Below are 23,094 nucleotides of genomic sequence, written 5' to 3'. Positions count from 1 at the left end.
ATCACTCTACTCCTGGGATGTATGATCAAAATATTTCAAAAGCGTATCCACTCCATATGAACTTTCACTGATTTTGCTGCGTGAAGGACAAATCTGTCCCTGACCGGCCACATAAAGAAAGTGCAACATTTTCCAGCAATATTTTCCAGCACCTATGAAATGTACTTGGGCCACTTGGCACTTCATGCCAACAAACAGTAGCAGAAAAAAAGATGAAAGCATGTTTGCCCACTCCTGCTCAAGTGAATCACTTGAAAAGGTACCATGCCGTTCTCTAATGGAGGAGTGTTCTTGTGATTTACCTCAGAGTGGTAGTGGTGGAGGAGGAGATGTGGGAAATAAACAAGTGGAGGAAATAATAAAAAAAAAGAAAAGAACAAGCTGTACTCCATGCCTAAGGAGTGATAAGGCATAATAAGTCATCAAGGTCTCCTGAATTAAAATCCTCTTTTTGTAATTCACTACAAGCCTCTTCAAAGAAAAAAGCAACAACAACAAGAAAAAAGCAGCAACAACAAACAAGGTGGAAGAGCAAATCAGACTGCGATCATACAATTATCTCACAGCTGAAATGGTCTCACAGGCAAATCTTTAATAAAAGCACCAGTCAGGCTCAAGAATGATCAAATCCAGATCCTCAAAGTTCAGGACCGACCTTTGGTGCCAGTATCTAGGCAGCCTGAGTGAGCGCAGGGATGCGAGCCATCCTTGGATCCACCCGAAGCCCACAGCTGACCACAGGGGACTATGTTCATTGTGCAGCTGGACATCCCTCACGATCCCCACCCCTCACTGGGAGCTGGTGGTACCCAGCGTCGCTGCCTCTGCTACTTCAGCAGAAGAGCCTGTGTGCCTCTGAGTCACATCCCTCCCACCAGGGGAGATACCGACCTCCTGTTTGTTCCCATTCCTATCAGGCTGTGAAATCAAATAAACTCCTAAACTGCAGCCAAAACCAATGCTCCCCTCAACCACACAGGCTCTTTCAGAGCCACAGGAGCCCTCCCAAGCCCTGCATCTCCTGTGCTCCCCGCCCAGCACTTGCTGGGGCCCACAGAGCTCTCCAGGACCTACTTGGCAGTCCCAAGGGCTGCGGGGAGGCTTGGTCTTCGGCTGATGAACCCAGCTGCTCCCCTGCAAGTAACAGTGGGTTTGGGCACCATGTGCTCCCGCTCCTGGTACCAGCTTCTGGAGCGGAGAGCTGAGTGCAAGCAGACACGACTTTCTGTGTCATTTGAAGATGAAATGGCTGGATCACTCTAATGGCTAGCTGGACCTTCTGAAAAGCCCCACAAATTTGCTGAGACTGACTGAACAAGGGCACTGTGGAGCTAATTGTTGGAACAGCATGTGGGAGCCCGGTGGTTCCAGTAGTCGCTCTGTTTGATACAGTAAATGGAAGCCTTTGGCACAGAAAGCACCTGAAAGGCTGATTTCCCCTGCTAAAACACTTGAAGGGAGCCTTGCAATGATGAGCTGATCAATCCTTCCAGGCTCAGAAATGCATTTTAATCTCTTTCCCAGAACTTTGCTTTGCAGCCTCTATTCCAGCTAACACAGCAGCTACATCCCCCACCGAACTGGCACTCGTAGTTCAAAGCACCGGCTCAAAAAAGGCAGGACAAACCTGCTCAGGCATTTTAACCTACCGCTGTTTTTGCAACCGATGCTACGGCATAAATCTCATGGAAGATTTATGGGATCATCTGGATGTAGGGGAGCCAGAGGAGCGTGAACATGCAACCATCCCCAGCCAGACGACGGCAGAGTCGCTTGTATGTGCGCGGCAGTGAGTCCCGGATAAATCACCAGCCGGGCCCTGCAAACAAACCATCTGGCCAACACGGTTTCCTCTTGGCGTGCCTGTCCCCTCCTGCTAGCAAGCCATCTGAGAGGACATTAGGGGCAGCAGGGGATGAAGCCTCGCGGTTTGGGTCAGGCTGCAAGCACGAGTCACGGCAGCCACCCCCTCTGCAAGGTCAGCCTGCCTGTGCTTGGGTCCTGCACGTCTTACCCCCTCTCCCAAGAAAAGCACCTTCCCTCATCAGTCTCAGCAGCACATCTGGAGGTTTTCCAGCAAAACATGTGGGGCAGGATGTACACAAGCAATTACTGAGATTTCAGATTCCCTCTGCATTTCCCCCTTGCTGGATATTGTTGAATTACAGCTGCTGCTCCTACGGAGGACCCACGCTGAATTGCCTTATGTCCCTCCAAAGGTCACCGCACGCTTCTTCATTGCAGAGCTTGTTTCACGGTGTGTTTTAGTGGCAGCGCTGCAGCCCACTGGCAGCCACCTCTTGTCTGCCAAATCCCATAGGTGACACCTCTGCTCCAGGCCCTGCCTGCTGCCTGCACAGCCCCAAATGCCACCCTGATCATGCTGTGTCAGGGCCAAGGGGACGTCCCAGCGGGGCCTAATCCTGCCATTCTTCTGGGGCATGTGAACTGGAGGTTGCATCAGCCCTTGCCTTTTCCAGGGAGTGGATCAGCTCAGATACCCTGACAACTGCAGGGTGCTCTGGTAGCAGGGGGATGGCAGCTGCATGGATATGCAGATTGAAATTGGATAGTTAATATATTTTTAATTTTTTTGGCAAATCATGCAAATTCACCTCAAAAGGCTGCCGCCGTTATTTCAGTGACAGGCCTCTCCTCAGTGACAGACTTTCATTTACGAAAGGAAATCAATCCTCCGTAAAACTAATATTTATATTAACTAGATCACTGTGTCTGCTGGAAAATCCCCTCAATTTTGATTATGTGTTAATTAGCCTGCCAAGTCCTTGCCATTTCAGTCTCTAAATCAGTCCGTGAAAAGGCATAAAACCCCACACCGGCCCAGAACCAAGCCCTCCGCCTGCTCTCTGGAGCCTTTCTAATGGACAGGCCATTACATCCTCTCTCTTAATTAAGCCTCACGTCCTCAACAGCGCGGCACAATTGTAAGTCCTACTGCCTCCCCCCCCGGGAGCGCAGGGAGGGCACAGCGTCCCTGACAAACCAAATGCCAATTAGAGCCTGACATTTATGCTAAGTGAGCCGATTGCCACCGTGCTGCGTCCACCACTAGCCTGGCAGGCACCCTGCATGCCCCTACATGAAAAGGTGTGTGCAGACCCACCCGCGCCCGGCGTCTGTGCGTGCACAACGAGAGGCATTAACCGAGCCGGCACTTCCACCACACAGGCTGCACACTGCGGATTGCTCGCGCGCACGCACGCGTTCCTGAATCGGGCTCTGTGACTCACAGGCTGCTAAGTCACTGCTGCGAAGCGATGGAGTGATGCACGCACTAAGATTTGAGAGACAGTGTCTTGCTTTCCAGAGAGCATTCCAGCCCGGTTTTATAGGCAGTGTGTGTCACTGGTGCATGGGTCCAAAAAGTGACTAAGGACTCGGGCAAGCAGCGAAGAAATGGGTGAGCCCCGGAGGAATGGTTTCTTCTCCTCTGCTTCCAGCCCAGCCCAAGCGAGCAGGAGCTTTGCTGGCAATGCAGGGACAGACCGTGGCCATGCCCCTTCTCTCATGAAAGACAGTACAGGCATGAGGACAGCCTGGCCCTAGCCTGCGGCTGGGGCACTCGCGCAGCCCAGCCGATGCTCAGCAAACCTCCCGTGATCTGGGTACTGGGGCATCCCAGCTCCACCATGCTGCGGGCAGCCAAGGCATGAATGACTTTTTAGGGTTTGCTCTCCTCACTGTGCAAACGAGGGTCCAGAGAGCCATGTACAGCTTTGCTGAGAGGCAACCTGCACCACATGTGGGCAGAGCAGGGATAGACAGAGCCGGGTATGCGGCCTCCTTCCCACAGTGTGCAGCTGCTCACCCATGGCACAGAAGTGCTTGACTTTCACACCACCCCACATGCAAAACTCCCTCCTACTTCAAAGGGGACCGGGTTGATCCTAGAGGTCAAAATGTGTCCCCAGGGCACAAGCCCTGGGAGTAAGTCTCATGAGAGTAAATGCAGACCTAGTTGAGTCCAGCCCTGCTCCATTAACACCATGAAAACCTTTCTGCTGGTTTGGACAGAGTAGGATCAAGGCCTTCAGGCAGAAGTTCTCATGGATTGCAGGAAAAATATGAAACTTTCCCTTTTAAAGATCCCATGGGAAAAACACAGGCATGGTAAAGGATCACCATCAGCTTAAAAACAGCTCAACATTTGTTTTCCTTAAAAAATAAGATCTTATGAAACTTCAGAGCACTACAAACATTCCTCTGCTGGAAACGCTTTGAAACAAATAAACCTCTCCCTGCAGCGCCTGCAACCCGAATGAGCAGCATTCCTGACCCTCAAAGCCAGCGGGGCTGTGGCCCACAACAGAAGCTCTCAGTGGGTTTTTGCAGCCCAGCCTAAGAGCTACGTGGTCAGGAGAGCTGCAAGGTTAAAATCGCTTCCTTTTCTGCGTGCATGTACAGCTGCCAACATCCAAACAACACAGTGTTCACAATGCTGCTGGGGCTCTGACCCTAGTGCTGTGCTCACCCAAATGAGAAGCAGCATGTGGTAGAGGTGCAGACCCCACAGTGCTCTTCTAGGACCACAAGGTTATTTACTTAATGACTGCAAGAAAAGGGGAGGGGAAAAAAATGGGCCAAACACACCAATTCCAGTTTTTCAGTGTTGGCTTATTAGCGTAGCATCACTGAGAGCAATGCAACCTCACCTACCAGCTAAGGATACGACCCAGGATCTTCATACCCTTTGGGATCAAGACCCTGGTGAAATTCAAAGACAGTGAAGAGTTGAGGTTCCCAACTTACAAACTCAGATTTATTTTCAGGTCTTAAGACCTCTATCTTGACACCAATGGCATATTGCCATTGCACGTAGCAGGAGGGGGGATGAAACTTCATTGAAAGCTGAACTTGTTGCTTCTTGAAGCTTGTTAGGTGCAGCTAAGGGGAATCCTTCTACAGATGGGAAGCATCTGAAAATCCATAGAGGGGAAAAATCCTCACAGTCTCTTGCGGGGAATGGAAAAGGTAGCAACAGTATTTTCTAGGCTTGCAAAGGGCAGGGTAACAGCTGGAACCATGCTGGGTTTCTGCTGAGTTGGGCACTTTGGATCCACTTTTACCAATGGGGTCTGCAAACATGTAACAGGAGCCTGCAGGAGAGGACGTGGAGCTAATCCATGGTGCGAAGAGCCCAAGGAACACAGGGCTAAAAAAAGAAACATAGAGCTGCCTGAAAGAGTATCTTGGAAATAAAAATAGTGGAATGAGAGCAGTGGGTGTCTTGTCAGTCTCGAGAAGTTCTCCGCGCCAAAGATGAGGAGGAATTGCATGCAGCACATAAAATGAAATCGGGAGATATCTGAGGAATTCAGGCCCGTCTCTCAGCAGACTTTTCTAATCAAGTGCCTCACAGAGGATATTTCACCATGGTCACTTCCTTCCCCCTCTCTCTCATGCAGACTGAGCCAGGGCTCTTCCTTTCATTATTATTTTTTTCCCTTTTAATTTTAATTTTTGGTTTTTTGCCATTTGCAGAAGAAACAGAAACACATCCCACATGGCTCTTAAAGGCACAGCACATTTCCTTGCTACTGTGGAACAGCCACGGCCTCTAGCCTGAGCCAGCACCTTTAAATCAGAGTAAATTGGGCTCCAGCGGTTTTGAGTTCCCGTTAGCTTTTGGCCTGCCCCTAAACCAAGCACAGCTGCTCTCCTTCACCCAACTGCTCACCCCAGGGTGGGGAATTCACAAGGAGGGACCACCCCGAACAAGGGCTTTTCATTCCCCGCTCCCTGGAGTCTGAGGATGAATTTTCTAAGTAGAAACAAAGTGCTGGAGGGAGCGCGAGGGAAAGGCACGGGAAGAATGGGGGAGTGTGAACCAAACAATGCTTCGATTCTGTCCCTGCCGAGGGGCTGGCATCGCCTCTTTTTCATGTTTCTCGAGTTGCTTTTAAAAGCTGTGCGGGGAGGAAAAAAAGCAAATAGTTGTTTTCTTTGGTGTCATGTCTCCTTAATTTCTAAGAGCAGGACCAAAGTGAGGCGCAGCAGCGATGCCTTTGCATGCCCGCCCCTCCGCAGTCCCACGCTGCGTGGAGGGTGCGTTCCTGCCCGACCCAGCCAGGAGGCTGATCCCATGGCACCACCACCAACCATCCCTCAGCCTGTGCCTGGTGTCTGCTGCTGACTTCCTCCACCACCGTGGGCAAGTCACTTCAGCCCCCTGGAGCTGCTACCTCCTCCTCTTCCTCTGCCTGTACAGTCCGTGACTTGCCAGGCAGGGCCTGAGTGCCTGCCTGCACCTCGCCGGTGCTTCGGTGCCTGGCTCAGCACAGCACTGTAAGGGAGAGCTCTCCACACCGGCAAAAACCAGATCACTGAACTCAGTAGGAAAATGTTCCCTCAGCTGCAGCGATGAGGTTTTGCAATTCATAACTAAGAAAGAGAAGAAGGGGTAGAAGAAGGGTAAAAACCAGAACTGCGTGCTGAGCTGTCTGAGGCAGCACCAGCCTCTCCCGGGCTGTGCATGCGCACACACACACGTGCGCACATACAACAGAGTCTTCTAAGAAACTATGGCCAACTAATTGCAGAGAGGCTCGGGGGAGAGGAAATGAAATGAAAAATTGAGTCTGAGTTATAAAAATAAGTAATTTTTATCCTACTTGCAGGAGGCTTATATTAATTAAACATTATTACAGCGAATGAGATGGGGAGGGTTATTAAGTCTGGGGCTGGCTGTAAGTGTTCTCTCTGCTGTTGCCTGAGGCTCCACTGAGCTCCAGATATTAATCTTCTAAAGCACTCAAATGCTGAAGAGATAAACACTTGAAATATGAAAATGTTTTTCTCCATAGCAGACACTGTGACCCTAAGTCACGCCAAAGAATTTGTCAGATGTCCATATAGGCTGCACTTACAGCATTACCGTGTCTCTTAGAAAGATGCCGAGCACCTCAGGAGCTGAAGAGAGAAATGATGTGTGCATTTGTGTGGGGGTGATTTGTGTGTGGAGATGTAGCAGATTCTCCTCTTCCCATATGTTTCTGGAATACATATTTTCCTCTTTAGCACTGCCTACCAGGTGTTGGCTGCATGGCTTTCCAACTGGCTGGCGGCACTGCCAATCTGGCCAGCGCCTCTGCCAGGTGGCTAACAGGTTCGCCTGAATGTTTGCATCTTAAGACTCAACCTTACCAGGGGGAGGGCGGGGAGGAGCCCACAGCATGCACAGCTCCCTGGGTGCACGGCATGCAGACACTGGAGTCACCGGGCATCAGGGCAGAGCTGAACACAGGTAGGATCAGCCAGTTCTCCCTGTGGGAGCCTTGAGTTTCATAAGCAACGACTGATAGTGAAGAGATGTGATGCTATGGTGATGCAGTCTACTGTTATGAGGAAACTGGAAAACATTCTTCATGCCACCCGTGCCACAAAGTCAATGAGGGTAAGGAAAGGGGACTAGTCCTGGGGCAAGTTCCAAGATGTGAAGCTGAAGAACTTGATCTATCAACCACACTGCCAGAGGCAGGCTCCCTTCCAAGCCATGCCAGCACATCTCAGTGAGGTCCTCCATAAATTAGGCTCTGCCATGCTCATGCAAATCTTCTGCTTCCAAAGCACAGAAGAGAAAAAGAGCAAAAGTCAAACAGCAAGAAGCTGGCATATTTCAGCATTCTTAGGGCTTAGCTCATCCTTCACTTGGAGGAGGCTGATATCCAGCCTATGCAAGCCCAGAGTGCAGAATAGCTGAAGACTATAGGAAATCCAAGCAACATATGGGAAGAAGCAATGCATCTCTAACAAAAGAGGAAATGCATTCTGTGGAAAAAGCATTGGGTCCTACAGAGGACGTTTGGATGAGGATGTGGAACAAAGACTGGGCTAACCTTCATGGTCACAGGGGATTCAAAGCCCACTGTCTGATTCAAGGCTATCTCAAGAGGATAGTTAGTATAATTCAGTGCCAGCAGTCACAGTCCTATAAATAAGTCATGAACCATACAGCAAAGCATCTGAAAGCTTTCACAAAAGAAAACTCTGTTCAGCTCTGCACAGCCTCCACAACTCTTGATAGCTGTGCAATTATCAGTCATACTGTTCACACAGAGAAAGCCCCATCAGCTCCCTCTTCCCTGCTTTGGTATGGTATTAACCATCTTACCAGGCACAGTCTCAGGGCTTGGTTCAGAGTTGCCAATCCGGGTGCTTGTAGGCTGAAAAGACCATGTATAACCCATTGCCAAGTCGTGTGACCAACCACAGAGGTCTCCAGGGAGATCAAAGTTGCAGTTGAAGTTCACAGGGAGGTGGAAATCTTGTAAAAAGAAATAGAAGCAAAATAAAGTTGGATTAAAAAATTACTTACCCACGAAGGATTGCTATTAAAAAACAACCCAAAACTAAAATAGCTGACAAGCCATAAATACTGAAGAAAGCATGAAATCTCACTCACATGGATGCTTTTAACCTATCTCACATTTCGTCAGCTCCAGGGATCAGCCTTAAGTTCTGCATCATCAAAATGCTCACACCATGTCCTGTGGCTAATCCACCAAACTAAGCAAATATAAAAGCAAGTACCAAATGCTTCCAGACTCTAATCAGCACCTTCTCTTCATCCCCTAGAGCGGTCAAATATTAAATGCCTTCTTAAATGTCAGGGAAGAGCACTTCCTGAGTGCCCTGTGCTCATCAGTTCCTGCTCTGGCTCCAAAAGGAGAATCTCAAGTGCTCCAGAAACCCAGCTCCTGAGTGACAGATCTAGCCACTTGCACCAGACGGGAGCTGTCTGTCAACGTGGTGAGCTGTCACTCACCACTTCCTACCTTCTCGTGGAAATGCCACCAGGGGAAATGTGGGGCCACCATGAGCTCAAGCTTTTAGATTCTGAGTGAAAGGAGCCAGCCTCTATTTCTAGCTCTGCTATGGACTCACCACATGGTCTTTGGGCGAGTCATTTAACTTTTCATCTGTGAAACAGGAGTAGAGCTAATTCCCCTGTGTCAACAGCTTTAAAAGCTCTGGAGAGCCTTCCTGCAGAGACAAGTCTGTGAGCAGGAGGGCACATGCCAGGGACTGCATGTAGCAGCGAGGCAGCTGCTGGCTCCTTCAGTCAGGGAAGCAGCCATAAGGCACGGAGGCTGCAGAAATGGTCTGAGACCATCCCAAGCACTCAGCAGACATGCACGTCAGAGCCCAATTATAGGCTGGACTTTTCCTGAGCAGAGAGGAAGTTTTAAATCACAGTGCCCACAAAATGAGTGATAGCCAGAAGGAGGTGAGTGACTCAAGCAATAGGCATCAGGGGAACTTTGCTGTGAGGGACAGAGGGCTTGCTTTATATGCTCCCACTCCGAAATAAAACAATGCAGATCATGGATCCTTTTATTCCAATCTAATCTCATACCCTGGAGAGCAGCATTGTTTCTGTTTGGCTGTCATAAATCTGATTGTCCAGAGAAAAACACTCATTGTTTATGGAGTATGAGAATGAAAATTGTTGCTAAATCTGAGGGAAGCTGATGGGGAGGCTGGTTCCATGCTCCACGGCATACTCTGCTCACTCTCTTGCCCTGGACTGCACCCAGGAATCGTGTTGTTGCAGAGACTATTACTGGCCTAAATTTCCTCTTGGCAGTTTCCCAAGTGCCTCAATGGTAGCAGGGTTGCACAGGTTTATCACTGAGGCAAAGCAGTGAGACTCAAGCCCTTTGAGCTACTGCTGCAACTTGCATTTCCACAACTGAACTACATCAGAATCCTGATGGGAAGTGTGAAAAAAACAATTAATGTTCTTTTTAAATTTTATTAATTTTAAAACCCATTAATTTTTCTCTGGGACTGGAAGCTGAAGTGACAGAAGTCCTCGGAGCTATCTCAAAGGATAGCTTTTCCTCATGAGATTTCTTGTTGAAGTCCTTGTGTAAATGCCCCAACCCCTGTGCTGAGGCCCAGGCTCTGCTGCCGTGCCCAGGGGCATGCATCTCCTGTACGCTGCATTGTACAGCTAACCCTGCACAGCTCTGCCAAGCCCTCTTCACTTAATCTGGATATTTTATAAGCTTTAGATGCTCACATCCCCCTTTCAAGGAGCAGAAGAGTATGATGTCTGCTTTTACAGGTAGGGATCTGAGGCAAAGGAGATTAGTCCCCTCCAGCACTGGCTCTTAACAAGCACAGCATGTAGTCTAAACAAACATTCAGCCTCTTCTATAGTCAGAAGAGGCAAGTAAGCATCACAGATACCAAACCATTCCCTGTACATCTGACAGCCACCTAAGACTGGGAGGACAAACTCTGGCCTGGAGTTAGAGTTCCTCTCTCTCTGCTGCCTGCACAAGGAACCCAGACTGTTCTCCTAAATTTTAAGCAGCTGGTATTAGGGAAGATGTTCCTTAACAGATAGGTGTTGAGGACATCAGCCTTCTCTACATGTCGTGATTTAATCCCACAGTTGTGACCTCTGCAAAAGGAGCCCTGCATACCAGGCAGTCTGAATCTCTCCCCTAAATCACCTTCTGAATTTATGACACCCAGCCAAGGGGATCTGGAACAGAGGTGGCTCTAAACAGGGCACTAAGTGAGTTTCTTCAGGTCACGTAAGGAAGCTGGGAGAGCAGCTCTTCAAGTCTCGTGCCCTAGGGACTGAATTAGCTGCTATCTCTTGCTCTTGCATCCTTCCTTGATATAACTTATCAGATTTTGGCAGGTTTTGTTTGGGGTTTTTTTTATCTTAGCCTATCACTAATAATATTACTCTAAGCTTTCCAGGAATCAGCCCCATGTATAGGAGCTAATAGGAAGATAAGAGTATTTGCTTAGCTCCTAACCCATCGTTTATTGAGATAAAGATGTGCTGCTCTGATACATACCCTCCTCTTCTCCACAGCTATCACCACACTCGGTTGCCTCTTCATCAGTTGGGTATGGGACGGTGGTCTCTTCACTCTTCAAAGTGGGCACTAGTGTCTCTGCAGTGGGCTTTACATCTGAAAAAAATGGAGTACAGATGCTATTTGCAATAGACAGCACAAAAAGCCCAGGCAGGAGGAAACAAAGCAAAAAATCTTTTTCTCATGTTCTTATAATGGCAGGAAGAGATAGAGCAAGAATACCATGAAATTTCCACGTGCTACAAATGTCAGCATGGTTTGAACTTCAAGTGAACTGGCTGTTTCCATATGGGAGTTCCTTTGATTTAGAGTTCCCATTGGACAAGGCTCTTCTCTAGACATACATGCTACTTTTTCTCTTAATTTTTTAATCTACACTGGTGCTGGCAATCCACTTAGCTGTCATTACTGGATAAGAGAGATCACAGGCAGAACGTCTTTTTCTTTCATAAAGGCGTGTGACATGTTAAAAAAAACACACAACATTCCCACCAATTGTGCCAATTCATAAACCAAGTCACTCAAACCCACAAATGACGTAACCGCAAATGGACCCAGAGGATCCCATAGTGCGCTCTGGCTCGCTGCAGAAAGCATCTGGTTTCACACTCCAGGCTCCTGACTACGCTTTCAAAGGGTTTCTGTCCAATTTCCCTCTCTCCAACATGACCCGTGTGAAACAACCTCCAAGCAGGTGTCAGGGGAAATTTAAGCAAGAAAGGCAAGGATATTAAGATCAACAGTAAATGACATTAGGTTCCAGCAGTTTCTTCTTTTACGGGTGTGTTAACTGGAGTACAGCAGGCTTGATTCTATCCACTTTTAAAAAGAGGCTGCTTTGCTCAGTTATGTGTGATTGTTTCTTTGTCAGCACCCTTCAGGATATCATTTAATAAAGCCAGAAGCAGGAGGAAATGGCTAAATACATTGAATATTTTCCATAGGCTCCTTTCTGCCCTTTTATTTTCCTGTTATTAAACATGTTGCACATAAACTCTCAGGGGTTTTTTACTTTTTTTTTTTTTTTTTTTACAGTGGCTGTCTTTTGTTCAGGATAAAATACCAAATAACCTCCAATTACAACCCCATAAAACTCCAAATGCAACCAAGAAGCAAATTGCAAGCAGCCAGGCACAGAAAAATGTCATAAAAAAAAGAAAAAAAAAAAGCAGCAGGTGAAGGCAACATATCAAAAGATGCAAGTTATTTAGAGCTGGTACATTTTTTTAGGTTGTTGTTCTTGTATATTGAGATTTATAGCTGAAATGTGACAATGTGGAAGGACCTTGAAAGCCAAGTCCCATACGGGACACAGATGCTGAGCGGATGTAAATCAACAGTGTTGCACTGCCCTGGACAAGCTGCAGAAATGTATCTTGAAAAATCAGTTACCATGGCAGAGCCACAACACGATGGTTACAAGAGATAATGAAAATAGCAGGGAGGACAACGTGATGTGTGAAATGAAAAGTGAAAAAGAGGTCTTGCTTGCTCGCTTTTGCTCTCCCTGGCCCAGCAAGTGTCTGTGCAACTGGTGGTAACTACTGATCAAAATGCAAAGTCACTGAGCAATTGAAACCAGATGTTTGGAACTTCAAAGGAGAGAAAACCAGCTGCAAGTGAACATTCATCAATCTCCACTTTTCAGAGGAAAAATTTTGGCAGGTCTTTGAAAGAAGCCAATTGCTGACTGCCTGCTTCCCAATTTTTGAGTTACTAGCCAACGAGTTTGTGAGCCCAGTTGCTGTTAAGTTACCTGTTTGACTCAGTAATTAAGATGCTCATTGCTGATAAGAAATAGAAACAGCTGGGCAGGGTACGCATGGGCTTAGGCCCTCACTTGAAAACATTTTCAATCAGCTTGTTTTAATCCATCTCTTAATCTTGTTCCCAAGCAAATGCAATTGCCTGGGTTTTCACAGCCAGTTCTGTAGCATGCCTGGGTCCTCCTAGCAAAGGAGGGTCGTATCCTGGCATTGTCAAGGACTGCTGCATGTAGCCAGCCTGGATTTAGCATGCAGATAATGCTATGGGCTATCTCTGCTCCCCAGGTTGCATCAGGGATATAAATGCTTTCTCTAACATGGTGAATCTACAAGATTACAAACTCTGCTCTGATTACAAAGCTGAATGCCTGTAGATCAATAAAGCTACGAATATTTATGACTTGGCAGTTGAGTTTTAAACATTACAATGTGCAAATGATTAGACAGCCACACTGGGAAATGACCATACAGCACCCTGCCTGGATAAAACATGGGCTGTTGCTGCTGATACTGAAACTGAGCGTGGACATAGCTGTAAAAGAAAATTTGGACCAAAAATAGCCCAAGAAGTTGAGGATACTAAATGCCTCTTATCTCCAATTTGGAGGAGTGCAACGGAGGGGCTGACATGTACGTGGTCGGAGGTCTTGTGTGACTGCCTCCCTTTGCGGCAGTGATGCAGCACTCTGATGCACCAGCCAGCAATGGTCTGCACAGATCTGGCAGCTGGAGACTCCTGGGAGCTGCAGGAAGCTGCGATGTGGGAGCTGCCCAACCACTTCTGCACAGAGCCTCAGCTCCCGCTGCTTGCATGAAAACCATGGCACCTGCTTTTCCTACAACATCCCAAAGATGTAAGATTTAAATTAAGATCTAATCTTGATTTGAAGTTTAGATCATTTACAATGGATTCCAAGTCCAGGGGGAGATTTGATATCGACTTCAAAGGTGACAAATGGTCATTATTAATTGTGTGTACGTGTGTTGCATGATTTGCTGTTAACTGTTTGTAATGCATCTCAAAGCACATCACAGGAGGAAAAGGTAGTAAAGACTCCACAAAAGGGTGGAAAAAATCTCAGTGTTTTTTAAGCTTCCTTGAATGGGAATTCTTATAAGAAAATGCCTTCTACAGATGTGTTTATAAAATGGAAATCATACCTCTTTATCACTGACATCTGGAAACCAGATTCTGATTTAAGCAGATTATTAAAAACCAAGATAGATTAAAAAAAGGGACAACTAGCCCCTGGCACTGAAAAGCTAGCATCAGACCCAATGAGCTGTTGGGTCCATTTTTGGCTTTTGGGCATGAAACCATGGAGCAATCAATCATCACTGAGCCTCAAGAGGGTCAGAGGCACAACCTCTACTGATCCCAGTGAGTGTGTTAGACAGTTTTCACCTCTGTATTAAAACCAATGGTGGCTGCAAGGCATACCACTTGTGAAAAACAGGTGGGCAAAAGTGAACAAACTTCCCTGTTCTTAGGGATGTTGTAGAGATGTCGTAGAGTTAAATGCCCAACCTTGTCTGCAAAAGGATTTCCACGTGGGGTTCAATGAGAGAGGGACAGTTGTTTTTACAGGAAAGCCTTATTGGGGCAGTTCAAGATACCTGTACTGGTCACTGCACCCCTCTTCTGTACCTCTGCCTCTCTTCCTACTCTTTGTCTTATCCATTTGGATTAAAAAGCCCAAATGTTATCTAACACAGAGACTGGGAAAGCCTGCACAACATCCAGATAAAAGATCTGAAAGGAGGGAGAAGGGAGTTGGGGACAAATCCTGCATGGGGCTCTGTGAAAGCTTGGATTGGGGTCCAAACATTGCTGCTACATTCTGCATCAAGGCCAGCTCTTTTAAGGTGGAAGCAAAAAGATGGGGTCAGGCCACACTGCAGGTCCTACCTTCATGGCTGCAGTCTCCTGCAATGGCATGGCCCTGAGATGGGACAGCAGGGAGAGAAATAACCTTACACTTGCACCTTGCTGGTTTAGTGCCTGCCACAACTCCGATGGAGCCAGTGGGCAGAGGCACAGGGGCTCCTACCTGTCCAGTCGCAGCCCAGCACCTCCAGGCGCATTCCTATTCCTGCTGGGGACCACCTCTCTGGGTGCACTCGGACGTACTGGGCAGGAACAGGGTCAAACCTCCGGACTTCAGGGATATCATAGTGAATGTTGCCTTCAAAAAGCTACAGAGAGGGAGAGAGAGAGAGAGAGAGAAGGCAAGTGATGTGTGCATCCCACATGCTCTCCACCAGACTTGATAATTTGGGTCTGGCAGGACGCAGCCACAGTTTGAAACAGTTTAGCTGCCCGACTCCAGGCCATCGAGTCCAGCTGAGCAGAAATTGGGATGTTCCTCCTCAGTTTCAAGAGGACCAGACAGACTGTTTCTAAGAAACTTGCACAATCTATCTTGGCCTCTGCTTAATATCCAGGGGTCAGATTCTGATTCAAGCCATGCAGGGGAAGCCTGGGGAATATCCACTAACTTCACATATAAATAATATCAGATTTGTCCTTTGGCAAATAAAGACGCTACTGCATGTTCTAGGATAGTGTAAACGCGCAGTTTTCCTCACAGTCCAAGTACTGCTGCTTTTCAGCTTACGTGCACAAACTCACGTCTGTGGGGAATAAACAGAGGGCTATAGATAGCATCAGGCCTTCTAAGACTCATTTGTAGGATCAGGAAAAGTTAAACCACCCAAATTTTCAGAAGCAGATGAGTTTCCACAAAAACAGAACAGGCAGTAGCAGAGAATTTGTTTATTCCTCAAGCCCCCTGCCACCCCCATACCGCTAAGCAGAAAGATTATGGGGAACTCCAACGATAGGGGAAAACACAGGGAATTTCAGGGTCACACCAGTGTGGCAAAAGGGACTTCAGATATAGCAAATTTCCCAAAGAGAAGTTGTGATTCACCTTCCTCTTCCAGAGGGGCAAGCCACAACAGCAGCACCTTTACCCTTAAAATACGTAATTAGTTTGTGTCAAACATAATCAAACACACCATCTTGTGGGCTCTGACCTGCAGGTGCTGGGAGGACCAGAAGGTGATGTCCACTTCCCCAGGCCTGGTCCACAATAAGAAATGAAGGGAAATTGCCATCCTGGGGCAAGGTTGAACCTACAGCCTCTAGTACAGCTTAGGAGCAGGACTAGGGGACACAACCTGGGATTTCATGGTGACAACCCAAAATCCCAATGTCTCTGTGGGGAGATACAGCTGATTTCCCAAGAACCCATCAGGCAGACTGAAGATAGCCAGAAACATATCTCATTTTGCAGCTGCTCCATGCAGTGCCTACCTTGGCTTGCATTGTTTTGGGGTCCTGGATGAAGTCCCAGTCCTTTCCATTCATGCTGTAGGCCACCTTAAACTTCTTCACAAAGGAGCGGGACTCGGTGGTGGTCACACTGTCCCCTCCACGAGCCCCCTGAATAATGACGCCTTTGATATTCTTCGGGACGCCAAGGTCCACCTGCAGCCACTCCTCCCCAGGCTGGGCTTGGGGGATGCGAGGAAACCAGCCTGAGCGGCTGCTCACCAGGCGGGCCATGCTGGGAGACCAGTCATAGCCTCTAATGGAAGAGGCTGAGATCTGTGAGTCAGGGATGAGGCCGGAAAGCATTCCCAACAAGTTGGAGCAGGGCGAATCTGCAGGAAAGGAAAGGGCATGAAGAGCTGGGGCGGTTGAAGGGAGTGCTTGTGGTTTTCCCCATAGGTTTAAGCTCTGGGCACTACACCAGCACCAGCACTGGGTGCTTCCCCCTTGCCTCCGGGGCCTGGGTGCCTGTCCCCCCAAGCACGTCCCTTGGGATGGGTGCCTCTATGCTGCTCACAGTGTCACTGTTCCCACCTCAATCAGCCATGACAGCTGTGGGGGACAGCACCCTGGGACAGGCTGTTAGATGGACAGAAAGGAGGGCCGAGGCCCAGGGGAGGAGGGGACCCTCACCGGTGATGCGGCAGCCATACAGCTCCAGCCTCAGGGCGATGCCATTGTGCCAGCTCTGGGGACGGATGCGCACAAAGCGTGTGAGCACAGGGCTGTGGATCTTGTTGAGAACCACCTCCGTGGCGTCCTCATTGGCCTGAAAAGTCTGCAAGGGAGAGGGGGCACAAATACGGTTACATCCTCTCCAGGCAGAAAGAAATAACCAGATCAGTAGCCGAAATAATCTCAGCAGGGAAAACCGAGGAGAGGCTTTCTGGGCTGGCCCAGCCTCTGGCCAGGGCAAGCACCCAGGGGCAGGCAGGGAGCGCTGACCCACTGGCAGGACAGCATGGTGGATGGAGTCACCCATCAGGCAGAATACCCAGGAGCTCGCTGCTCTGCTGCCTCTCACGGCACCCCGAGGCACCTTGGACTATCAGGCCACAGCTGCTTCGAGCTTGCCCCCAAACCTAGAGCCACTCCAACGCGAAAGGCCGGATGTGCCCGAACGCTGCGTGAGATCTCGCCTCCCCTCCGTGGGTAAATGGGCTGACATCCTGACACGTCCTCGCAACCAAGTTCCACTAGGAAACATCATGTGCAAGCAGCGGTGTGAGCAGGGAGGATGCTGCCCCTGCCTGGGGTGACAAGCTGCTGCCCCAGCCAGCCCCTTCCCCCCGCCTATCTCACACACATGCAGCCCACCACACAGAGACAGCCTTTCAGGAGAGTTTATGATCCAACATAATATGAAAAGGCTGCTGCCCTACCAGATGGCCATAATCAGTAACTACCAGATGGACATTAGATCCACCTCTCTTGCCCATTATTTTAATAGGCCAGACAAGGACTGGATACTTGTGTTCTCTTTCAGGCTGCAAAGCCATAGCAGTGAAAAGGGGGAAAAGAGGAAATAACCAACGTAAGGGTAATTTTCAATCCTTTCTCTGCCCCCAGCATAAAGCACTAAATCTCACAGACCGGGGTTGCAGGCATCGCCCGCTTCCCCTCCAAGAACGCAGGCTCTTGGGACAAGGCTAGAGCATCCTCCAGTCTCAGCCAGGAGCTGCATCTGCACTGAGATAGACGTTGGCTGGGCGCTTCTGCAGGCTCCTACCCTGCATATGCTGTGCTAAGCACAGGAGCTCCCACTAAGTTTATCTCAGAGTGAAGCAGGAAAGTGTCATCTCTGGCACTGATCTTCTGTTGGAGGCAAGAGTCAAACAATTCAACTGCAGATCCCTGTGATCCGGGACAGAAAAAGGGGTGAGGCTGTATCCTGGCCTCTCGCCTTGAATAGCAGTTAAGAAGCATTTTATAAGCCTCCCACTGCTCTAGGCCTGCTGATGGCACCTGTTACTGCTCTTGTCCCAGGATCCAGCACGCCAGGGCATGAAGAGGGTGTTTGCAGAGAGGGGCAGCATCTGTTCGCAGCACCGCAACCAGCTCTGGGCTGCCCCTGTGCATCACTGTCCAGCCTGGAACAGCAGCACTCCTGCCAGGGCAGGGAGCACCCACCCCACAGCAGGCCTTGGCTGCAAATCTGGCTGGTAATTGGGATTTGGGGTGATGTGAACTTGAGCAGAAATGCTAATCTGGAGAATATATATCATGCTGCTACCGTTTAGCAACGCAGCATGGTTTATGTGTTTTTAATATCCTATTTTATCCTGTCTGACCCCACTTCCCATCCTTTTCCTTGCTCAGCAGACACCAAATACCTTTTTTTCCAGCAGGAGAGCTATAAGAAGAGTGGTTCCTGTGAAACACTCTCCAGGCACGCATGTGTGTGTGTGTCTTGTAAACCTGTGGGAACACACACACACACGCACAGAGGCTGAAAGGATACATTTCCACACCACAGCAAAGCCTCCAGCTTTATGTCAACACAGAAGCTGACACACAACACCTTACCTCTAAACCTAACACCAGAAGACAGGAAATGTTTATCTGAGCTGGTGCAACTATTTTAGCAGGAGGAGCAGCACGTCAGGTCAGCCCAAAGGTCCCTCTGTCCCAGGGGGCGGCTCCTGATGGTGGCCCCAGCAGATGCCTAGGGGCAGCAAGCCCGGGGGAGTCTTCTCCTGGCAACCTCTCTTCACTTCCCACAATCAGCAGTTTGAAGACTCCATGAGCCAAAGGTTGCATATGGACCAGCATGTTTAACAGTCACTGACGAGGTTTGCTGCTCTTTTTGGTTTAACATATTTCTAGTTTTGTTCTTTTTTAGTTCACTTCGCACATACGAGCATCAGGGGCCAGAATCCAAATTTACACCAGCGTAATTTGTTGCTGACTTCTGCAAAGTCAAGCTTGACAGAAAGCAGAAGCAGGACTGAGCCCAAAAACTTTATCACTACCACATGCATTGCTGAAAGCATCTCTTACACGACCTTAGTCCCAACCACCTGCTTCCAAGGAGAGCAACCTCAATTCTGCTTTAGATTTGGGGCCCTGTAATTTCCTCAGACTAGATGACATTCAACAAGCTATGGAACTCTGAATCGGGGCCTTAACGCTCCGGACTGCCAGTTTATGAGGGCAGAAATGGCACCTGACTTCCAGCTCTAGTATCAGCCACATTGACAGGATCTGCCCCAGTGAACCTTGTTTCTGAAAAGCCCCAATTTATCATAGACAGTCATTGCTTCGCACCCTGTTCAGCGTAATAGGAAGGGGCCATTTTCAGAGGGCAGATGCTTAGTGCTGTTAGAGAAGTGGGGTCTTCCTGCTTGCCTGGCCTTTCAACCTCCTTCCCAAGTGGAAATGCATCGTGAGCCCGCAGGTCCCGATGCTGCTGACCAGGGTCTGACCCTGAGCATATGATTTCTCTGCACTGAAAATGCTGACCCCAGAGCCTGAGCACACTGTGGAGAGAGTCCTATTGACTTGAACAGGCTCTACATCCTGCCTCAAATTAGCACTCACGGCATGGGAAGAACTAGCAGGAAAATGTGTGAAATTGGGAGTGCCAAGAAAGCAAAGATTTCTTCCCCCTTACCAAAATAGAACATTGCTATTCCTCCCATCCTATCTGCTTCCCATCCCACTCAGCACATATTTTGAGCCAAGTCTTCAAATGGTGTAAATCAACATATTGCCATCGAAGTATAAGAAGTCACAGTAATTTACACCAGCAGAAAAAAAAAATCTGGCTGTGATCTAGGGAGATAGATAGATACAACTCAGCAGAGAGCACACATGCGCATGCGCGTGCACACGCACACGCGCTGAAGGGTGACGGAGCCAGAAGACGAATGGGAAAACCATTAACAAATTAAAAGCACCTTCCAAGAAGCAGTCAAGGGACTCACTTTCACTGCTGCATCAAAAAGCTGCCCATCCCCTCCCCATATACTTCATGTTTACTTCCGTTTTAGTCCAGTTGGCAGGTCTACATGTAAAATTAAATTGATAATCAATGAGAGCTGACCTGCTTAATTAATTTGCTGCAGAAAGCAAGTGGTGGGAGATGATGCCTAGGCTAGAGGAGGATCGGGCATGTTTTCCATGTGCACACACATGCACGCTCCACACCAACACTTACAAGTTGTATTTCTGACATGCTGGAACCGCCACAGGGTGATGGGGGGATTTCTGAAGCTGCATTAGCGCCAGTGGGTATGGGCATTGTGCCAACAGCAGTTTGGAGTGAAGGGAGTGAAAGACAGGGAGACAAAAAGCACCGTGAAGTCGAAGAGGCAATGAGTCAGGGAGGGGGCAGGAGGTAACCCCTCTCCCGCTTTATTTATTGTGCCGCTTGGCCACTATGCAATTTCTTGGGGAGCTAAAGAAAGCAGCTAGGGGAGGCAGAGGAGAAGGCCAAGGATGGCAGCAGCCCTGCCTTCGTCCGTATGTATGTGTCTCTCTGGACCCACTAGATTTACTGCAGGATTATGTTACCCCCGTGGAGACAGAGCCCTGGAACAGAGCATGCTAACAGGATTAGGGCTTCAGGATTTAGACAGAGAAGCATGAAGGAGAAAAGTAGGGGAGATTATTTTCCTTGTCAGATAGGGAAAGCATAAAATGGGGCATGTTTGATGGTGGGAGGATTCTGGCTCGAGTGGAGGGTGGATAGTTCTGGATTTATTAAATCCAGGAACAAGGAGGTAAAAGAAAAATGATACTTGGCAACACTCAGCGAAGCACAGCCGTCTGGGCAAGGCACAGTGTGCTGGGCTGGGCTTGCCAGCGCCGTGTCTTTGAGAGGCTCCGCTCAGATCTGGGAGTCACCAGGGACGCCAGGAGTGGCACTCTGTTAGCCTGCAAAGGAGATATCAGGCCTAGAAGTACAAAGCTGCAGCCTTGCTAGGAAAGCCAGGGCTGTAATTCTCCCCTGGTACTGCACCACGGGTGAATGCACGAGGCTGCCTTTCCCAAAGCTGGATGTCTTTGTCCTGCCTGCAAAAGCAGCAGAAGCAGGCTGGGACCTGGGGATGCTTCTGGGCAAACCCTCTGCACCATGATGTCTCTCTGCAGAAGCACTTGTGGCCTTCTGGCTGATCATACAAGCTTTTCCTGAGTTTTCCAGATAAAAAAGCCACAGGACTGAAACCTTTTCTCTCCCTCCCCCTGTGAATGAACACAGGAGACATTAAGAACTGAAAGGACAGAGGAATGCTCCTAAGGGAAGGCACAAGGGTCTCCAAAGAGTCATCCTCAATATTCCCTGCCAGCACCGAACACCTCTGACATCCCCAGCTCCATGCACAGCTGAGATATTCGGCTCTTTGCAGCAAGTCAGCCTGCCTTCTTGCATCCACCTGAAATACCGCCCAGGAAGGTTAGCTGATAACAAGCACAAAACCATCAAAATGAGTAGGAAATGGAAAATGCACATCAGCTGGATCTTGCTGCCATTTCTCATCCATTGACTCCTACAGGTTCTCAGAGCAAATGTTTCAGTCACATCCTCCCATTTTGCACACAGAGCAATGGAGGCAGCAAGAGCACCCATCACAGTCCCAACCCACCCAGAATCCTGAGACCCATCCTGTCCCCCAGTCCCTCGCCACACTAGGTGATCCCCATGAGCTGATCTCTACAGTTATTAGGACAGAGCATCTGAGACCACACAGGAGTTGGAACCCGAGACCCTACAAAGAAGGAAACGAATCAGAATGGATGAGAGCTTTGTTTTCCGATAAAATTCTCATAGCTGAATCTGTCTGAAGAAAATGGCCAATACCAAAAGGTCAAATCCTGCCAGGTGCTCTTTTTTTTCCTTGGGTTCAAGAACGAGTTGTTGTTTCCTAAGACGTTTGTGAACAACTAGGTAAGATCTCAGCATGCACACCGGGGTCGATGCCCGGAAGATAACCTCTGGGACCATCAACCCTGGGTGACACAGAGGGGGATGAAAAAGTGAGGGCAAGAGTCAGAGCAGCCCTTCCGGGGCAGGGGTTGTTTGGTCCTGTCCCATGGGAACTTGCTGGTGGGTAGTAAGGGGTGGTGTGGGGCAACACATGCTGGTGGCCGCTCTCTTCCCTCGGGGGACACACAGGAAGACAGCTCTGCACCTTCAGCCAGGTCACTGGGTTAGCCTCTCCCCTGGTCCCATGCCCTGGGCAAGGACAGAGCATCACCCCCTGGACAGGGGGATGTCTGGGGTGTGCTGGGCTGGGCTTTGTGGGGAGCAGGCTGCCAGGCAGGGGGAAAGCCTGGCAGGGATGGGTCAGGAAGGAGAAGGTGTGAGTGTGGGGCTCTTCTCAGGCTGGCTACAGACTTGACACTGCCTTCCCGCTGCCTCCCCACCCCAGAAACGCAGCAGCGCTCGGCATGGAAACAGCCCAGCCAGCCCTCTCTGCTGCAAGCACGTATTAATTTTGTTTTCCTCTGCTTCATCCTGCCTTTCCCGTTTCTCTCACCGTGAGGGTCAGTGGCTGGGGACTCAAAGGTGAGCCATCATGTTTCACAAGGAAACACCCTGGTCCCACTCTCCTCTGAAACACCAGAAGAAGGGGAAATGGGGGTGAAAGAGAGCAGAAAGAAAGCGGGGGTCAGAGCTCCCCATCCTTGGCAGAGACCATCATCCCCTCTCCACCTCTCCTGCACTTGCTGGTTTTCACTTGCTTTAGTTCCCTGATGAAGATGTAGATGTTAGCTGACCCACCTATAACATGGCAGAGCTTTGCTTTTGGCCCACAGAGCCAGCAGAAATTCAGAGCAGTGCTTGATACACCCCATATGCCTATGTGTGCATGTGCATATATATATGTATGTGTATATATATATATGTGTGTGTATATATATATACACACATATATATCTGCATGTATATAGAGGAATAGAGAGTCCCTGTCTGTCCACCCCCTCCTCTCCCTCCCCGCTCCTCATGGCACCAAATCAAGCTGCGGCAGACTTGACAAATCTATTTGGCATGGTTCACTCCACTGTTGCAGCCTGAACCGTGCGGAGCGCCGCACTGACGCAGGGAGGAATCTGCACCTTGAATACAGACATCTGGGAGCTTGCCTAATGCAGGAATGGCGGGGATTAATGCGGATGGGGAATG

General features: G+C 49.0%; 1 protein-coding gene across 9 annotated transcripts in view; it reads right to left on the bottom strand.

Moving 5' to 3' along the window:
- The window catches only part of NRP2 (neuropilin 2), a 90,607-nt gene that overhangs the window by 27,208 nt on the left and 40,305 nt on the right, over positions 1 to 23,094 (bottom strand). For all 9 annotated transcript variants that reach the window (XM_069781659.1, XM_069781658.1, XM_069781663.1 and 6 more), the window contains 5 exons: positions 16,599 to 16,743; positions 15,948 to 16,297; positions 14,680 to 14,824; positions 10,842 to 10,958; positions 8,132 to 8,284 (listed from right to left, as the gene is read on the bottom strand). In XM_069781659.1, the coding sequence (XP_069637760.1) occupies positions 8,132 to 8,284; positions 10,842 to 10,958; positions 14,680 to 14,824; positions 15,948 to 16,297; positions 16,599 to 16,743 (910 nt within the window). The remainder of the gene's footprint in view (positions 1 to 8,131; positions 8,285 to 10,841; positions 10,959 to 14,679; positions 14,825 to 15,947; positions 16,298 to 16,598; positions 16,744 to 23,094) is intronic.

Source organism: Haliaeetus albicilla, chromosome 4 (assembly GCF_947461875.1).
Source record: "Haliaeetus albicilla chromosome 4, bHalAlb1.1, whole genome shotgun sequence".
NCBI classification, from domain to species: domain Eukaryota; kingdom Metazoa; phylum Chordata; class Aves; order Accipitriformes; family Accipitridae; genus Haliaeetus; species Haliaeetus albicilla.
This window is presented reverse-complemented; position numbering and strand designations above follow the sequence as displayed.